This window comes from Genypterus blacodes, unplaced genomic scaffold (assembly GCF_046128005.1).
Source record: "Genypterus blacodes isolate CSIRO-AG114 ecotype Tasmania unplaced genomic scaffold, CSIRO-AGI_Gbla_v1 ptg000057l_1, whole genome shotgun sequence".
In the NCBI taxonomy this organism is placed as follows: domain Eukaryota; kingdom Metazoa; phylum Chordata; class Actinopteri; order Ophidiiformes; family Ophidiidae; genus Genypterus; species Genypterus blacodes.
The window spans coordinates 1,246,874-1,267,012 of NW_027466869.1; the positions used below are offsets into that span (position 1 = coordinate 1,246,874).

At 40.7% G+C, this 20,139-nt stretch overlaps 1 protein-coding gene across 2 annotated transcripts in view; it reads right to left on the reverse strand.

Annotated features, from left to right (window-relative positions):
* cdkal1 (CDK5 regulatory subunit associated protein 1-like 1) overlaps positions 1–20,139 on the reverse strand; it is a 202,724-nt gene that overhangs the window by 43,737 nt on the left and 138,848 nt on the right. For both annotated transcript variants that reach the window (XR_012963802.1, XM_076152699.1), the window contains exon 12: positions 18,782–18,844. Coding sequence is in view for 1 of the 2 variants with exons in the window: in XM_076152699.1 (XP_076008814.1) it covers positions 18,782–18,844 (63 nt within the window). In the remaining variant the exon portion in view is untranslated. The remainder of the gene's footprint in view (positions 1–18,781; positions 18,845–20,139) is intronic.

Consider the following 20,139-nt stretch of genomic DNA (forward strand, 5'->3'; position numbering starts at 1 on the left):
AATGCTGACCAGTGGTCGTCCCCAGGGGATATGGGACTCCAAAAAAAGAGGAGACAAGTGAGCTCACAAGAAAAACAAGCTCGAAGTATTATGAAATTTATGAGAACATTGTGACGTGAATGTTTCTGGATTGAGAGGAGATTAATATTTTATGGCTGTTTGGTGGCCACGGGCTCAAAGCAGGCTGACACAAACCCACACTGATGCATGTGTGCTTATTAGCTCGCATGGACAATGCGGTGGCAAAAGCATGGTATGTCGGCTTTTGTATGAATTTATGTATACGTCGGAGAGACTGAGAATGGGTCTGGACAGCTGGAGAGAATAAATGAACACATTATGTCTCCTACCGGTCTAATCCACATGGAAAGAAAGATGGAGATGAGCTACAGGGGTCAGAAAGAGCTGACATACACATACAGAGCTGCTTAGCAGATTCTAACTTAATCAAACTCGGTTCTAAAAACACTCCAACCAGACAATCGTTTTGTAAATAGCTTTGTTCTGTATCCTCTAGCAGTTGCACTTATTGCCTGTAATGTTCCATTCTTGCACTGCCATCTATTTCTGGTTTACAAGCTAAACTAATATTTCAAGCATCAAGAAGTAGACGTGCTGTCAATATTTCTCTCCGCCTATCATGTCAGATGTATAGAAATGCAAGGCTTTGAGATAGCTAATCAACCACCGGAAGGAAATGAACTATGTCTGGAACAGTTCATTCATCCTTCCTACATGACAGAGAGGCTAAGACGGAAAAATCATTTCACTACTTTTTTTTTCCAATAAAAGAAATCAAAACAGACAAGTCAAAATCAGTAAAAGTCAGATTGGCTTTGGCAAGATGAGACTTGAATGAGCAAATGGCTTACAAAGGGGGTTATATTAGCACTTCAATGGTGTTGATTGATTTATTGAGGAGGGGGTGAATCAGGCTGAACTGACTCCAAGAGCGTGTGCTCCACGCACACACACACTCACACCCAGACATAATGAACATTAATCAAAGGGAGCAGGTAGTAATCAGACAGATCTTGAAGAGGCTAGCCTGCTAGTGCACAGATGTGCCATTCAAAGGAACAGCCATCAGAAGCAGATGAGATGGACAAAAAGCTGGAACACATGCAGCTCTAAACCAGCGTGTACTTGTAAAGCCAATCTAGTTTACTGATCAAACCTAAAGCAGCCGTGTCAAGCATGCATCATATATATTGTTATATCATAACGTGTCTATAATATGTTGTAAATATGCCTTCAACTTGAAGTGGCTCCTTGCGTTTTCTGTTTGTGTGCATTTTGGTGTGCTGAATGTTGAGATGGATATAGAGTATGTGGTATTATGACTACATATCATATGGTTATAGATATCACTGTGATATGCCACCTCTTGCAAGACAATCCGCTAACATACATCACGATATCTGTATGAAAAATATATCTGAATGTATTATTTATAAAAGCAGGAGTTTAACATACAAATCTCATATGGCCATAAACCGACAAAAAGGTGGAATTCTTAGAGAGCGAAACCTCAAAGATGCTATGTCTGCAGTGGAGTACACACCTGTGCCTCAGTGATGCTGCAGACAGTGTACATGCATGTGAACATGATACATGAAGCCAGCTCTGATGGGGTTAATGCACACATATTAATGAGGGTTTGATCTAAATGACTTGAAGCTATGCATCACACCAGTCTGTGTCATTGTGTGTATGCCTTTACACGTGGCTCTTTGTGCGTTTGTGTCTAAGCACTCTCACTAATAAAATTGACAGGGGACGCACGGACCAGCATGGCAGGCCTGTGTGTATGCGTGTGTGTTTGTTCAAAACCAGTTGTTTCAATACAGTAGGGAAGTGGTTGTGGTGTGTTTTTCAGTTGGGCTTCGTGCATGTATGCAAACGTGTTTTAGTCAGACACTGAGAAGGTGATTACTGTGGTATGTGTGTGTGTGTGTGTGTGTGTGTGCGTCTTGTCATTGTACGTCTTCATGTTTGTGTGTGTATGTGTGGTAGCAGATGTCAGGTCCTTAGGTGGCATATGGCTAAGTAGCAGGGTTATCAAACGGGAGGTGGTGTGTGTGTGTGTGTGTGTGTAAGAGAAGCCACATCAATGGATTTTTGTGTAGGATTTGGATTTTTCATTCTAAATTGGACCCTCTGCATTCACCACATTTGACAGACACAAAGACAAACACACACACACACACCCACACACACCATGGATCCTATGGTATTTCACAACTCAAAATATCAATACCATACTGTATTTTCAGCCTTTTTGCTATGAATAAGGCTGCATGCCGTCTGGTGAAAACACACATCCATTAAAGATCCTGATACAGGTTGAAAGACAACGGCTGGATCTCAACTGTAATTTCCCGTTTTACTGTAAACATTGCCAGTGATATCATCAATATATTTAGATACCAAATGACCTCTAATGGAGAACAAATTCCATTTTACAGTTGTGTTGGTTAAGATACATGAGTGAAAGGCTTTGAGAAGTTTGCAATAGAATGAAACATGTGCTCAATTATGCCTCTGGACCTCTAGCAAAGCAATATGAAGGAGATATCACAATATCTTAAAAAATAAAAATAAAGAATTGGACACAATCCATGTAAGAGAGAGACACAGGCCTGGATTTTGTGTCTTTGTTGGACGATGACATTCAGTATAACGCACCAATGACCCTTTTATGCCTCCAGAGATTTTTTTGACTTTGTTTGAACAAATACTCAGATCTGTTTACTGAATAACAACATATCAAGTGACATATTGGCCTGTGGAGCATTTGATACATAAACACGACGCTGTCCTCCATAAACGCCTATGGCAGTTTTGCCAACTCCATACTTGTGTGCTAATGGGCACTAGCTGTCATGCTCTAATGTCAACAGGCATTTAAGCTCAAAGAGGTCAGAGCAGTGAGAATGATTCCACACTACATTAAGTCAATAAACCGGCCGATGTCCTCCCCAAGTCCAGCTTAATACGGTCCACACACAAATAAAGGTTATTCGCAGATATATGGTACATTAAATACATAAACAAATTTGCATCCATGAAAAAAGCCTTAAGCAGAAAAGCATGTACCAACCCACAAAGTGTTATTTACTCCTGAAATCAGCTATTGTGCCACATGAGTTTCAAGCAAGCTACACAGGAGCCACGAAAAATGTCTCACTTATTCAAAGGTTAGAAAATGGAAATAAAAAATGTGATTTTATGGGCCAAAAATGCGTCGGCAATATAAAACACATGGATGGGACGACCAGAAAGACCACATCTTCATGTCTCATGAAATAACCGAGCGCTGGAATTGAAGTTGTGAGTGCATCTGAGCCAACAAATTTTGTATACGCAACATTGGACAAACAAATTGGGCTCAATAAACGCCCTTCATCATCATCAAAGACGATTAACATTATCCATCCAATAACAGCCAAATACGACCAGTTATTTTCCAGTTTACTGCTTATTTACACTCAACCAGCCCGTGTCCTTGATGTGCCGGTTGTTTCCATACAGTTAGTGGTAGACTTCAAAAAGGTTACCCACTTATCAAAGGACACAGCTTTCCTATAGTGCATACTGATGGGGTAGCCAATAGGGAATAAAATGCACCAGTTGTGTCTTGTAGAGCAAATTTGGCTGGAGGACTGGTTGTCACTACATGTGTTGTCTTCAGGAAAACGGCTCCCTAAACAATGTGATTACATTATGGCCTTGCAGTGACTCTTGCACGCTCCGCCTGAGAGTATAGCAGTCAGAGCACACTAAACACTCACACATGTGCGCGTGCCTTTGCATCACAGACATATCAAGACACGCACATTTTGGAACACACACACACACACACACACACACACACACACTGATGTGCACAAAGGCAAAAACACAGCTGCATGGAAAAAGGCACAAATGCACAAGCAAACAAAAGAGAATCATTTACATATATGTCATATACACACCAACACGCACACACATACACCTCAAGAGCTGCAGGGATGCTTTGACTTAATTTGTTTATGCTGCACTTCCTGGTAAAGACTAAGCTCAAGGCAGCACATCTAAATGAGAGGAGATGACTGGAACCGCTCTCTCTTTATTCCTATTTTATTCTCCCCTCTCTCTCTTTTTTCTTTTTCCATTTTCCATTTTTAACACTACTTCACACAGGCGTGCGTCCGACATGAACTTGCTGTGTGTCCATTTTTATGTCACATCGCTCCATTGTCTGGGCCACTTGACAAATCAGTTATTCAAATCTCTGAGGAGGTGCAAAGTCTGCGGGGAAGATGGAGAGGACACACACATGTACACAAAACGCCACACACTTCCTACTCCTTAGCTTCATAGATACAGTAAATATAAGTGAAATGATACTGGATATCGGAATTGAGGCCAAATGTCATGGGAATCAGCAGGATAGACACATACAGACACATACAGACACACAAACACACACACAGCTGGGTCAAGAAGAGGTCACTAGAGCACTACAATGTGCCACCATGCCCCATGGGATTGTGGGTTGCAGAGAGAGCCTGTTAAAGCAAGCCATTATCTAATCTACTATGAATACACACATGTGGTTGCCGTTTATCATAATGTTTTATATATATTATAAACATAGTGCAGCACAGGATGCATCTCAATCTGTCTCCTAAATGGAAAAGCTTCATTTGCTCAATGTTTTTACTTTCTCTCGATCAACCTCTAGCCATTTAAGGAAACGCTGTTATGCAAGCATATTTATATGTAAATATTTGTTTTTCCTGTTCCTGTTCAGAGTTGAACCTAAAAAAATTTTTAAATCCTTACTGGCACAGAATTTCAGACGAAACTGCCAACTAAAAGATGCCAAAAAATAATAATCATTTGGTTTATTAATTATTCCAGGTCTATTAAGAAAGGCACAACAACGATTGTATAATTCTACATATAATAACTTAATATGTTTACAACAGCAAAGGCAATAACTGACGACAATAAATATTATCAAATGTAAACACAAATGCCAGTATAGGGCCAGTGGAAGCAGAAGCACAGAGACAAATCTAGAGCTGGTATGCTGCCATGGAATGCCTTTTTGTTTTGAACCCCAGGATCCAAAATGACCAAATTTACTGTCAGCCAGGGAATTGTATGACCTTATTAAAGTTTGCCGGTACTCTTGCAATATCACTGTGCAATAAAGGCACATGGCCTATTTTATGTCCCAAATGTATTTCCAAAAATGTTTGCTCACCTCAAAATTGTTAAAGCAACAAGCAAGTGTGCGCCTTTGGTGGAAAGGCGCACACACACACAGACACACACACACATGTGCACGGACATATATGCACACACAGGTGGCCATTAAGCATTTGATCCTCCCCGCTATCCTTCAACAGCGTCATGTCATCAAGATCTTTGACAGGCCTGCAGGGCAACACTTCTTGCTTTTCAAACATTGATTTATTTTAACATTATGACAGAAATACAGTGACTGATAGGGATACGCGATAAATGATAGAGGAAGAGACTAATGAGAGAGAGAGAGAGAAAGAGAGAGAGGGAGAGAGAAAGAGAGGGGGGAGAGAGAAAGAGAGAGAGAGAGAGAGAGAGAGAGAGAGAGAGAGAGAGAGAGAGAGAGAGAGAGAGAGCATGTGTCCAGGTCATTTTGATTCCTAATGCGTGCGTGGGTCTGCTTTGCATCTGATAGTTGTTTTATGCAAATTACGTAAATGCGTGTTAAATGAGTATGCTAATTAAGTAAAGACAGAGTAACCTGAAGGAGAAAAATGTTGAGAGAAGAAACTACAGTCCTGGTCTAAATCATCCAGAAAATTTCCTCACTCACACACACAGAGAGAGAGAGAGAGAGAGAGAGAGAGGCCACTCTGTGTCTCACACAACATGACTGATGACGTTTCCATACTTTCAGTAAGTTCAGCCCATGGTTAAAATGCAGATAATGTGTTGTTTCCAAGGCCATTCATAGCTGAGCATCATATTTAATGCAGCAGGAACTCCAGTTACTAAATACATTCCCTGTGGTCGAACCAGAGAGACTTGTGCCATTCCAGCTTACTTAACTGCAGTTACGTTCAACCCTAGAGCTAATGTTGAGATAAAGCATTTATTGATTTGTTGTTGCTGCTTACTTTACACCACTACACATTTAAAAAAAAAATTAATTAAAAAGTGAATGCCCAGAAAGACGTGCCATATCCTACAGGAAATATAATTTAGTTGCAAAATAAGCAAGGGGAAAAGAAATGGATTTTGTGTGATGATGGCTTTCAGCTCTAAATCACAACTCAACTCGCCATGTATGTGTACTGAAAGGCTGCTTCGCATCCAGTTCCTTCCATGTCCTTTCCAGTGTTTCTGTGTGTGTGTGTGTGTGTGTGTGTGTGTGTGTGTGTGTGTGTGTGTGTGTGTGTGTGTGTGTGTGTGTGTAGAAATTCAGGCAAAGGTCTATATATGCCACAGTATTGGTTTTATCACAATAGAAATGCAATTATCACATAACTGCCTTTGGTTATTATAGAATTCTTAGTGTGCTTGTGAATGTATAAAATAAGTGTGTGCGAGAGAATGAAAGCGGAAGAATCAAAGAGACAAATGTTTGAACCTTTGAAATCTTTGAGACGTTTGAACGTTTGAAGGAAATCCTTGATGCTTTTTTTGTTGCTGTTAACTGGGCTTAAAGTCCACTATTTTACTGGCAGGACTTCAAACAAGTGTGACCCGCTCCAACAAGTCTGGATTCTCGCCTGTCAACACCCAGGGAGTGATGAGCCACAAAAGAGAGAGAGAGAGATGGGAAGAGAGAGAGAGAGATTTTCAGGAACCCTGGCACTTTTCTTTGTTACTCCGGGGTAGTTACTTTCCATTCACCAAATTTAAATACAGGTGTTAACCTTGCTTTTATAAACAGTAAAAGAGAAAGAGAGGCAGAAGCACTGGGCCAGCGATGAGTCACAAGCCTTTCTGCACATATTCATGCTGAGACTTTTGAGTTGTTCACTTAAAATCAAGGTATTTGACAAGATCTTCCTGCTTTTATTGCATCATTATCTGAAGCAACGCAGAGAAAATTAATGTACAAAAACTAAAAACATACAAAAATAAAAAGTTCTAACAACGTACACATTCCAGAAGACAGAAAAGGAAGAGGAGGAAGAGAAGGATATGATGGCAACACACTGAGCCCTTTGATTGTACTGCGATTAAGTATTTTTATCCGTCTTTAAAAGAGCTGGAAATGAGCACAAATCAAAGTATGCTCACAGTAACAGACTAGATTAGGCGACAGTAAATCAAATTATTCAGACACGTTTACATCTTAATCGGAGTATGCCGCATATATCTCCTCAATTGGCAGACTCGCCTCATACTGCAATTACACAACACATGTTAACTCAGAGCCCAGTGGACTCCTATTGATTCTGTACTTGTGTACAGCTTAACTGCTCTAACCGCCAATAGTTGGGCGTGTATTGAGTGTGTTTAAACATCCTGACTGCTAAAGACACCAGCCACCTTGGTCAAACATGAGGAACATTTTTTCCTGTGAGTACCGTGATTTTACAGCGTAAAAACCTGAAAAACAACTTAGATTTGAGACCTTGCACTCCTTTTTAAAAATACAACATCAGTTCTAGATGAAAGTAGCAGATGAACACAAAGACACTGTAGCGACCTGCTTTCCTGTGGCTGGATCACCACAGCGTTTACATCCCTGCCTCACCTAACGATGCCTGTTAATTACAACCATTTATTAGCCCCAAACAGCCAATTAACAGGCCTGCAGCACAACAGGCAAACAAACTAATCTATACGTAACACATGGAGAGGTGACGCCACCAAAGATTATGAAGAAAAATTAAAACGACGGCCACACATTTGAATAGGTGTCAAAGCTGTTAAAAGGGGGTCTTTGTTTTCTTTTCTTCCGATTGAACCCAAAAGTATTCAGTTCATTCTCTTTTCTCCCAGCTGTTTGGATTCTGCGCTTTTGTCTCAGTTTCTCCTCCCTGGCACGTTCGCCGCTTTTTGTTAATCTTCCAGTGGTCCACTCCTTACTTTTCTACATTTAGCTGTGTGTAGGACATTGTGAGTAATGATGCTCTGTTCATATCAGTGCAGCAAAACAAAAACAAACAAAACCATAGACCTCCAAGTAAAACAAAAATTCCAAACAACCATCAACCAACCTCTGATCTCCATAGTTATTCCTACAACCACACGCTTGGCAACCAGTGACATCATCTTACCAGAAGAAATAAGGTCAATGTTTTTGTGATTTCATTGCACTTTCATCTCTTAACCTACTAAACTTCTCCAGCAGCTGGCTCTAAAACAATATTTGCATAAGATATTAGGATATTTAATAGTATTTACAACATATGGTGAACTATTTATTTGTTATTTAAGTGTTATGGCCAATGTGGGAAAATAAAAGGGGGAGGCAACACACTGATTCATACAGTTCAGATATCTTACAAAGCTGCAAAACACCTGCAGCACAACAACAAGATCTGGAACCACAAATTAATCTTGTGTCAGTGTCATTTCAAAGCAACTCACAACATCAAACCAATAGAGGGGAAAAAGTATAATAAGTATACTGAAAACAAATCCAGTTGAAGTTATTTAAAGATGTTTGGATATGATGACACCTTGGGACACCTTCTCTCACACACATACTAATACACAGACACGCACACACATATACAGTATACACCAACAAACAAGGCTAAAAAGTGTGCAAAGTATGTTCCATAATCCCTTCGTTTAAACTTAACGTACTCTAAACTCTCCATTTCCTACACACATGCAGTCACACTCGCACACACACACAAAATGCCTGCAGTGACAGTTAATGCATCACTTTTACCCCCTGCTGTGCCCCAGTTCTGTAACTCAGCCATAATGACAATAAAGCCTTTACAGCAGAGATCCTACATTCGGCCCTAAACACACAGCTCATTTGTGGGACCATGTGTGCAGCATGTGCATGTGTGTCTGTCTTTGTCAGGGTAAGCTAATTTGTCACCAAATCTGTATGATAGTCCGTCTGGATCTGTGTGAGGCAAGAGTGGTGTCTGTCTCTGTGTGTGTTTGTGTGTGTGGGTGGGTAGTGATTGCTGGGTTAACCCAAACTAGAGGCAGATGTAGGAGGAAGGTTCAGATCAATATTATTAGCCTAGACAGACGGCGTAATAGACAGGAACTAAACCTCTTTTTAATGCTGTTTCAAAGTTGGAAACAAATAAGTGGGGAAAAATTGTATCCCACACAAAAATGTGTCCAAATTAAGAGAGACCGTTAATGCAAGTGTGTTTGATATATGACGGTGATACGGTGGGATTTTAGTAGGCTGGGTAAATACAATACAGAATCTACACACAAGTTGGCTTTTTTTGTCTTGTCTATCAATAACAAAACAAAGAATGAAAGAAAGAAAGAAAGAAGGATAGAAATGAATTTACTATTTTCCTCTCCGTCTTTCTAGCTCGAAAACATGCATTTGAATTTCCATATAGATTGTAGTGTTGCTTTGAAACCGGCTGATATTTTAATGACAGGTTGTGTTAACCAATCAGACACAAACAATTACTCAGCCTGATACAACTGCGTACGCGCATGCATATTTAAACACGTACACCGTAGACAATCACATAAGAATTCAAACAGAGAAACTTCAATCATAGCTGATACAATACCTCACACACATCTGCATACAGATCGACACACAAATCCTTTATTTCAAAAATACACATACACACAAACAACTGTGATGCTGCTGATTTGTGACAGTAAAGTCAGACTCAAGTCAGGTTGTCCTTATTAAGGGGTGCATCATTGTGAGTGTGTTATTTCGAGGAACTGTCCTAACTGACAGCGTCAGTGTACAGGAGTTGTCAACCTAAGAATATATTTGACATGAAGACTAAAAACAAACTTCCGTCCTTCAAGCCATTTGATGTGACACTCATTCTGGTAAGTCACAAACGAAGACTTATTGGGGCATTTAGAATGATAGAGAAGGTAATATGGCTTGTTTTGCTGCTTTCATTGTGACTACCAATTGTATGTTTATTGTGTCATTTTTTTCGGTTCACTTTTGCGCGGTGACACAGGTTCACCGGCATTCATATACTCAGCTGATAAAGCTGTAAGATAAAGAAAGAGATTGGACACGTCTTCTCAAGATCTGTTAACAAAGCTTCTATAACAATGATAGATGAGGACTTGCTGCACATTGAATGACATAAGTTGAATGCTGCAGCAAGTAAGAAAAGAGGGACAATTCACTTAGACAAGCTAAGGTAAAGAGCAGAAAACACACCCACGCAACAATGGAGGAGAGGTAACCATGGGTCTGGGGCTAGAGCTGTGTAACAGCGTGCTACCTGATTGAACCAAATGGAGAGAGGGCGAGAGTTTGTTTGTGGGAAGAAAGAAGGAGAGAGAGAGGCGGTGGAGGTGGGTAAGAGGGTTTGTGTTGCTAAATGGTCAGCTACACATGAGTGTGAATGCGTTTTGATTCAATCAAAAGGCCTTCCATTCAGCCAGTCTCATTTGGAGGGAAAGACGTCTGTGTGTATTCCCCAATGTATTGCTCAGCTTGTCCGAGTGTGTGCTTGAATAAGACACAGCCTTGTAGCCCAAATGGAAGCAATCATCAAGCCATTACAGCAAACACTGTCACTTTGAGTGGGACAGAGTGGAAACTAAGAGTAGGGATTCCACCACAACATTCTGAAAATTACACCAACTAAATCCTTTAGAATTCTTGAAATCTCTATTTCTCAGGCATCTCAATTTCCTAATTCAATTTAATTGAACACACATAAAAGGGATGATACATTCTTTCCTATGCTTAACATCCTCTTTTTGCCACCAGGACCATGGCAAAACTATGAAAAGCAGACAGAAATATTCAGCTTCGTGCTTTTAGATATTTTTCACGACAAATTTCCATTATTATCCAGTATTGTTGGTGTGGATACAGTATAACAAGGAGCTCATTCCAAAACTGAATGACACATTGCATCTTTCTCTCAGCGTTTCATTTTCTGCTGCCCCAGCTTAATAATGTGACAACAAAGAAGCAGGGTATACACAGATAATTCCTGCCCCGTAAATGAGCGGCTATGGGATGTGCAGCCATGGATATAACATTTCCTAAGGAGGCATTCCCCTATTACCAACTTAATGTTTCCTACTTAAGAACAACCTCATTTGGCTACATGTTTTGCACATAATAATGAACATGGGAGCAATACACACTCAATGTGTCACACTGAAGCGAGTATCCATATGGACCCTTTGTACAGAAACATCCTAATGATATATACTGCTGTGTGTTACACCAGGTCAAACCAGAGGACAGCGAGCCTAATAATGACTTGAGCTTCACAGTAAGGCGGATGTGTATGTGTGTGTTGGGCTGTAAATAAAGTCTTTTGAGGTTGTTGAACCCATAGGGCGACATAATCCCACATAGTGAATCATACAAATTGGCTCCGGTATTCTGTATGGACTTATGTGGGTACAACCAGGGGAAATTATAAGCCTTCCAGTATCATTCATCAAGTGCTTCATGTGTGTGTGTGCATGTGCTTAGAGTATTACGAGAAAATTAGACAGTTTGAAGGCATTGACCTGAGTGTCAGCTGTGATGCACGCAGATACAATTAGCCTTGTGTTCCACTGCTGTAATCCACGATACATCCTTCTCTGATATGAATTGTGAGTTCCTCATTTAGGATATCTGCAGGACATGTGAGGCCTACTTTCAATGTGTGTTCATTATGGTGAATAATACTGGGCTCAGGCATTTGCCCTCTGTCTGCTCATGACACACTGCCAAACACACAACTCCAACAACTGCCATATGGTTAGGTCATATAAATACTGTTGACTCAGCCTTTAATGGTCCAAGCTGCAGCTGAGAGCCAGACACACGCAAATGCAACTGGCTCATATGGTAACAACAATGTGTGTGTGTGCTTGGTCACGGAAAAAGGAAAATTATTTGATGCAACAGCAATTCATGTTGTTTTATTAAGGGAACAAAGTATCTTAATTGAATCTTTTTAAATGTAATCTCTAAAATGAGATCATCTAGTCTAGTCTGGTAAGCAACACTTTACATATTACACGACATATTAATTCAAGCTGCACAATTTGATCAAAAACATTCTCAACAAAGCCGATTCGTATTGAAAAACAAACAGCTTTGGCTCCGGCAGTTTGAAGTGGTCGGGTTTTCTACTAGAATGGCCTTTCTGTTCTTCATTACATTAACACAGGAGTTTCTCAGATAATCCAGGGACACTCTAGTTTTAACATCTGATAAAAAGTATTGTAAGCATTGTTCAGGAGAAAGTAGCAGCTTTATAATGTGCCATTAACAGTGTTTGCCCTGAACCTCTTTCAACATGTTGTTTGATGTTATTATGTTGGTGTACTAATTAAAATAAGTAAAGCTTGAAAAAGTTGAAATTATTGTGTGATTACAAAGGAAAAAAATAAATGACCTGCCATTCATTTTCCCTCAGATTGGCAGAGGAAATGGCACTAAAAACTGCATTACCCATGAGTGTTAATATGGAGTAGACACCAGCCAGGGTTGAAGTTAGCTTAGGGACCAAACAGATGAGCACCAAAACTAAATTGAATTCTGCTCAAGTTTCTAACTGTCATTAGCAGCATGTGCGACTAAATTTGAAGCTCTCTGATTGGATGTTTCATGTACCAATGCTCCCTTAGAGTCCCTCTTGACTTCGCTCCTAACATTCTGCTGTCAAGAAATCTGCTGGCTGTTACTGTACAGAACTCAAAAGCAAATGCTTGTCTGGCACCAAATAAGAGTAATTATATAGGTCTACATGTGTGTTTGTGCTTTTATTTGTCAATACACACACACACATACGCAGACCCACACTCACACGTGTTGCATAAGTCCCTGTTGTGTAACTTTGACAGATTGAGAGCATGTATACATGGCTACAGGCCTCCACTGAACTGTGGAAGAAAATCATCACTTTGGCAAGCAGCACTGCAGTGTGGGTGGACGAGATGTCTACATGTCGATGTATGTAGACATACATTACACACACACACGCACACACATCCACAGAGGTATTGGTTCATCTCTTTACTTTCTTTTGTCTGTTCTGTCTGTTTTGATCAAACAGGAAATGTAAAATTAGCATGTACAATAAATATATAACCTTGAACCAGAGAGGAGACTTCATAATAAATATCTTTTTTTCTTGCACTTAGTCATAGATACAGTAGCTCACTCAAATGTGGCACAGGATTGGATAGGATTACCTTTTTTTCCGAGACAAATGTTAGATATCCACTAATGGTGGTCTTTCACATCATATTTACAACCAATTTTCTGTACAAAATGTCTGATCTTGGATTTAAAGAGTGGCAAAGACACTGATATGAGTTTGGCTGCTTTCAGAGACGGAGTGACTGAATTTGCCGCGCTATGGCATGAGAAATGGAGCTGTGGAGAGTGACAGCACAGGTGGTTATGTAGGCTTAAAAAGCACTCCACAATAGGGAAATCAGACAGGTATTTGAGGACCAGTAGCTTTGTACCGCCCCCAATACAGAGAAAGGCTATAATTGTCATTGACAGGCATACAGTATTAACACAGTAGTAGGTCATGGGAAACAATAAGCAAATGCTTTGTCGAGAATTGATGGTGACGCAACAAATTAAATGTATGTATGTAGTAGATGTATGTATGTTTCATTTGCTAAAAGTGTACTTAGTATTTTATCCAGTACAATTTACAGCACCCTAAAGTCCAGCCAGGAGACATTTCATCTCACACTTAGTATGCTGCATTCAATACTTTCTATGTCCCAAGGTGAACACAATGTACCTTCAGCAACTACAGAAACCTCAATACACGCTAAAACCACAACTACAAATCAAACATTCTCCATTCTAGATTGCTATCAAAACTGGGCTTTCAGTTATTATTTAGTGTTGATTGTAAGTGGCAGAGCAGCACATTCAGATACCGACCTCCATCAACTGTACCTTTGAATAGCCTAAGCTAGTCCATTTAAGACACAGGCAAATCTTCTTTAGGGTTCAAGCAGAACATGGAGGTAGAAAAGAAAGACTGTCAGCCAAATGAAAATCAATGGCGAGATAAGTTAAATCAGCATAACCACTATGTTCCCCCCATTCCTTCCTTTCATTCTTCTTTTATTTCCCTGAATACTCAGTTAATTAGCAGAAAAGAAGAAAACATTCAGACAAGCAAATGTCAAGATAGAGAAAGGCGAAGGTTAGCTTTTCACAACAACACAGAGAAAAACTCATTCAGCAAAATATAAGCAATTATAACACCAAAAGAGAGAAAAGCGGAATACTAATTGTGCAGTTTAGTACTGTGTGTCAATAATGAAAAAGTGATTTGTTGAGGAAAGAGAGAGAATTGTCAGACTAATTAATGCTTTTTTTTAATATTAATTATGTCAACTTCTATGAGGAAACCTGTGTTTTCACAATAACCAAAGGCGGAAGTTTCTAGGGTGTAATTAAATGTTTTTGCCTCTTCTTTCTCTTGTGTCTTTCATTATCAGCCTTTTATTTCCCTCCATGCCTCCCTCTCTATTTCTCTCCTTTCTTTTTTCTACCCTGCTCTCAGTCTCTATGCCTTGTTTCTATGTGTGGCTGGGCAGGTGCAACGGGCCATGTTGACAGCTTGTCCCTCCTCTCTTGCCGCAGGGAAAACTGTCACCCTTGTCATTCAGGCCGATGAAAACAGCATGGTGTGTGTGTGTGTGTGTGTGTGTGTGTGTGTGTGTGTGTGTGTGTGTGTGTGTGTGTGTGTGTGTGTGTGTGTGTGTGTGTGTGCGTGCGTGCATGCGTGTGCATGTGCGCCTTCCCAGAAGACAGTGTGGGGTGAGAGGGACTCGGGCTTTTGTTAGCTCTGCCATGAAAAGCTCTATGCACAGACACACACACACATGTGGGTTGCTGACTGCAGCATGATGGGAGTTTCACAGCCTCAACCTGTAAAGGCAGAGTCTTCTGGAAGCAAAACTTTACACTAGTGTGTGCTGTGTATAATCCCACACACACAAACGCATGCACACACACACACACACACACACACACACACACACACACACACACACACACACACACACACACACACACACACACACACACACACACACACACACACACACACACACACACACACAGAGTGGTCAAGTGGGTAGACCCTCTGGAACAAACAACAGGAAAACAAGCTTGCTGTTGGAGCAGTGTGTTTTCATTCCTGGTTTTATCTTTATTGGTGACTGTAAATTGTAATAATTACTCGTAAAATGACCAGAGAAAACAGGGACAACAGTAGCCTAGAGTTGAGAGAAGTGAGCTTCAGACCAAGTTGCCAACATGAGACATTGAGACCAGATGGAGAAAAAGCCCTCAGCATAGTCGTTGAAATTCAGCTGTGGCCAGCTGTTAAAAACAGTGACTGTGGTAGATGAATCCAGATGTCAATGTGTGTGAGTGGCAGGTTACGATAAATGTCACGTGTGCTCATAAAGTTGGTTATTTTAGAGTATAAATGTAGTCTTGATGGTGTAACTTGATACAATGCTGATGGTTTCCTACTCAGGGAAGAGTGCAATGAAAAAGAAAAAATGTTTTCCCTTGAACCCTAAGTTGGGACAAATATAGGCCCTCGGTCCAGACTATTCCAGAGTTGTTTTCAGGGTGAGACACTACCACTCATGTGGGTCCTAGCCTGGAAGAGAGCGTGTGTTATTGTGTGTGTCCGGTGAGGGGCACTGGCCCTAGACAAAGTGCTCTGCCAGCTTTCTGCCCACTGGTCTTTTCATTGCTGATGGATGGGCCTTGTTCAGCACCATCTGGCTATAGGATACTTCACATTAATCATGACACACACACACACACAGACACACACACCAGGTGAACATAATTACTTGGCTACATGTGTATATGAACACACAATGAAACATCTCACTCACATTTACAGCAGTATTTAATATGCAGAAATAAAGTGAGAAAGGCAGGGAGAAGGTAGGAAAAACAACAAAGAAAAGAGAGATAAAAAGAAAGAAGGGAAGCGAGAATGAGACAGACAGAGAGAGAGAGAGAGAGAGAGAGAGAGAGAGAGAAACACAATCGAAAGAATAATTGGAATTGCCAGTCATCACTACTTTCCGTTTGACGCTCCATTTCCTGCATTTTTGATTCCAAGTAAGCCACTAGAGAATAAGGAACAAGCTCGGTACAACAATAACAATTAGTTCATTTGTAAATGTTGTTTCATTTGGTTGGTAGCCTGGAGCTATGGACCAATAAAGCCTCACTACACCACCCCCAGCTCGGTTTTTATTAATGACCTTTTCCAGCATACCTTATAGGAGGGTGGCGTACTAGCAATAACGGCCGTAAACGCAGCAGTTCCTCCTTTTCTCTCATGCACTCTCTCATACACGTGCACACAGGCACACAAGGAAGTGTTAGTAAACACGTAAAATCCTTCGATAAAGCATATAAGCTGAAAGGCCAGACACCCAAGGGAATGCAATGTAAAATGAGGGACATTATCAGACTTCATTTATTTCTATCTAACGGCTATATGAGCTTTATACAAGCTGATTTGCTTCTACATTTCCTCTGTATATGGACATGGGCAAGGAAAGGCAAGACCATGCTTGATCCGGAAGCGTGCTTGACATTAGATTTATTATCATTAAATCATATCTCATGGCTATCTGGGCCACCAATGCAAGCGGATTTATTTGCAAATTTACACAATCTATGGAAATGGGAATAAGCACCTACAGGAATCTGGATGGTTGAGTTAAGCTGGATGGAAGATTTAGAAGTTACTCAGTTGACATTTTAACAGCATTTATATCTGAGGGCTTTCAGATAGGGGGATTCATTTCGACACATCATGTCCACAAAACATATGGATGTGAGCAGGGTTATCAGTAAGTTAGCTGGCATTTAATTCCACTGCGGAATAATCGCATGATGATTCTATGTACAAATATGTGATGCATAATAGATTTAAAGGTAGTAACTGAATTATCCCTCAGCTCAGGGCCATGCTTTTTATTTGTCACACAGGCATGCGGAGATTGACTCAAACATGGCACCAACACAGTGGAGATGGTATTTCTGTTGTATTTTAATATATGATTAAATTAAGTAGTAGTAGTGGTAGTAGTAAGACTGATATTGATAGTTTGTACTCCGCCGGGAGAGGCTCTGATTGTAAACACATCTTTATGCTGGAATAGAAACAGGCATCAAACATGAGGTTTTGAAGCTGCACACTAGCCCACATTGAATTAAGACACAATGGGCCATGGCAATACAAATACAGTGCCTTCAATCTGAATTTAATTGTAAAACAAATAGACAAGAGGTGAAACTTTAAACCAATGTGGGCGTTGTTCACTGTTCCCGAAAAACCTGAAGCTCTGTGGGAACATCCAGCTAACCATCATTTTCTAACTAACTAAAAAAAAAAACAGACCCTCATTGAACCCACATATTTACGGAAACGACACAATCGAGTGAGGAAAACAAAGGTAACAGAACAAACTGTCAAGACACACTGGTGGGGAAGAAGCTCAACGCAACTTCACTATTACACGTAGAATCTAGGTTCATAATTCTACTGGGAATCATACCTTAGGTGCAAGCATGTTCACAAACACTAAGTATCTAATTTAGATGCAAGTGTTGATGCATCACAAAGATATTCTTGGCAAACTTTGCTCAATTCACATTCTGTCTCAGTGTTGAGTGCATGCTTATGTGAATGTGCGTACATTGTGTACTGTACTGTAATGTGTCTGGGTCTGTGTGTGTATGTGTTTTTCAGTGTGTGGGAGGCATAGACCTATGCCTGCCACTGTGAATATATGATGTCTCTCATATCCTTTTAATTAGTGTGCAACATAACTGCATCTTAGACACAAGCGCTACTGGAGGTACAAACTCAGAAAAACAGAGTTTGATAAGCTGAGGCTGAGCTCAATTATTACTATTACATTTAGAATTCCATTTAGAATAAAAACATTGGAAACACATTTTGTAAAAAATAATTGCAATACTTGAACATACAATAGTGCCAGCAGGCATACATGCTGCACACAGAGGCTTATGGTAAGTATGTCGTTACGAAGCTCACGTGTGCTACAACGCTCACACAAACAGTTGTCACAAGGGTCTCATCATCCTAAGCATGTCTGAAGAGTGCTATGTACGACCCACTGTATGATGTTGTCTTCATAATATATAAATCCACACACACACACGCGCACACACACATATGTACACACAGACTAAGCAATTCAATTTGGTATCTCTCCCAGACAAACTAACGCACACTCACAATGCAATCAGAAATGTACACTTGAGTTGTCCTCTCTCACTAAATTGCTGACAAGTGTTGTCCATCCTGAAGAGACAACAAACGCATCAGAGCATTACGACGATGGTCTTCACCTACTTACAATGTCAAGAAAGGCTAAAGGTGAATGACACAGGAACCTCAAGAGTCTCTTCCCGGTGGAGTGGGACACACTGACTGAGGAGATGAGATCATTCACTGTGTAGCGTGATTAACCACCATGCCCTTATGGACATACAGGCATATACTGCATGAAGACAGATGTGCACGCCAAGGACAAAAGAGGTAAGAGATACATGTAGGCGGACTGAGAGGTGTCTTACCTTGTGGTCGTAGGGATTGTAGGAGTGGAAGAGTTGTGACAGCTCTTTCGTCCTCTGCTTCTTCTGTGGAAATTGAGAAACAAGGAAATACATTCAGAAATGATAGGTTCAGACCCCATTGGTACGAAAGCAGACGATGAAATATAGTATGACTTGATACAGTGCCAGTAAAAGCCCTCTTTATGCTGAACTTTGCTCAGCAATGGTGATTTTACAGCCATGGTTGAAGAGAGCTACAGCGATAGGTGGCTCTCACTTTCTGAAATATGGCCCACGAGTTGTGGCAGGAAATATTTCCCATCTTCTCGTTTTACTCCAGCTCAAAGTCAGGCCTTAACCTTCCATGTCCTTAATGTGTAATGAGATGCACAAGCCGGAGACATGACTGTTTGATGTGTGGCAGTTGTTAATGCAATCAGTTACATGGGGCCGACGCTGTTACAAAGAGCGCTAATTACCTCACTGATTAGGCCATGTCTGGCTAAGGGGAAGATATACGGATGTGCGTCTGTAGCTAAAGGGAGTTTGCATTCATTGCCTTTCTGTCTCTCTCTATGACTCTCTACCCGCCCTCTCGCTGTTTTTCAGCGTTGGCGCGTCAAAGGGTTGAATTTCATGTCTTCGGGCCATATCTGTACAAAACCAAGCAGTCAACCTACGCGTCACTATACTATCACACGTGGGCATCATTATTGCATGACAGACACGGCTTCAGGACGCCCAAAGCCCAAGGATGAGGATGATGAAAGAAAATAATAAAGGGAGGATAATGTATTTATACACAGTAAGGGAAGCGGCGGGCTAAAATGAAAAAGTTAGCAGGTTGTTACATTACACGTTGAGTACTTGCATGTAGCAGGGAGGCCAAGTTATGAGAGGAAACAAAAAAAAAGGATAAACAAGAGGGGGCAAAGGAGAGATGCAACACAGAGATATTAGAATACATGTGTCTAAAGGTGTATTCAGGCAGTTCCCAGGCGACGACCAAGTTCAGGTTTTCAGTCCGTCTGTGCAAGTTGCAAAAGTTACTCAGAATTCACATCTAGTGTCAATTAGTCAAATACTGCTAAGGTTCCCTAGTGCCGAAGAAAGTAGGCTTCCCGTTCGTTACTACAAACCATTGTACTATGTAACAAAAAAATGTTATAATTTGCTTTACGGAGGTTGGTATAAGATTGGTGGGTAAGTATGGGATGTTTGTGAGTCAGGCGTTCTTCGCTCAGGGACAGCCTGTATTGTATTCCTCGCCTTCGGCCAACTACCGGTTTGAGACCTTCCTGTCATTCTGTCTCCAGTGAGCTAATCCTTTCATCACTGCGCCTCTCATCACTCCTTACCCTACTCTCTCTGCACGCCCT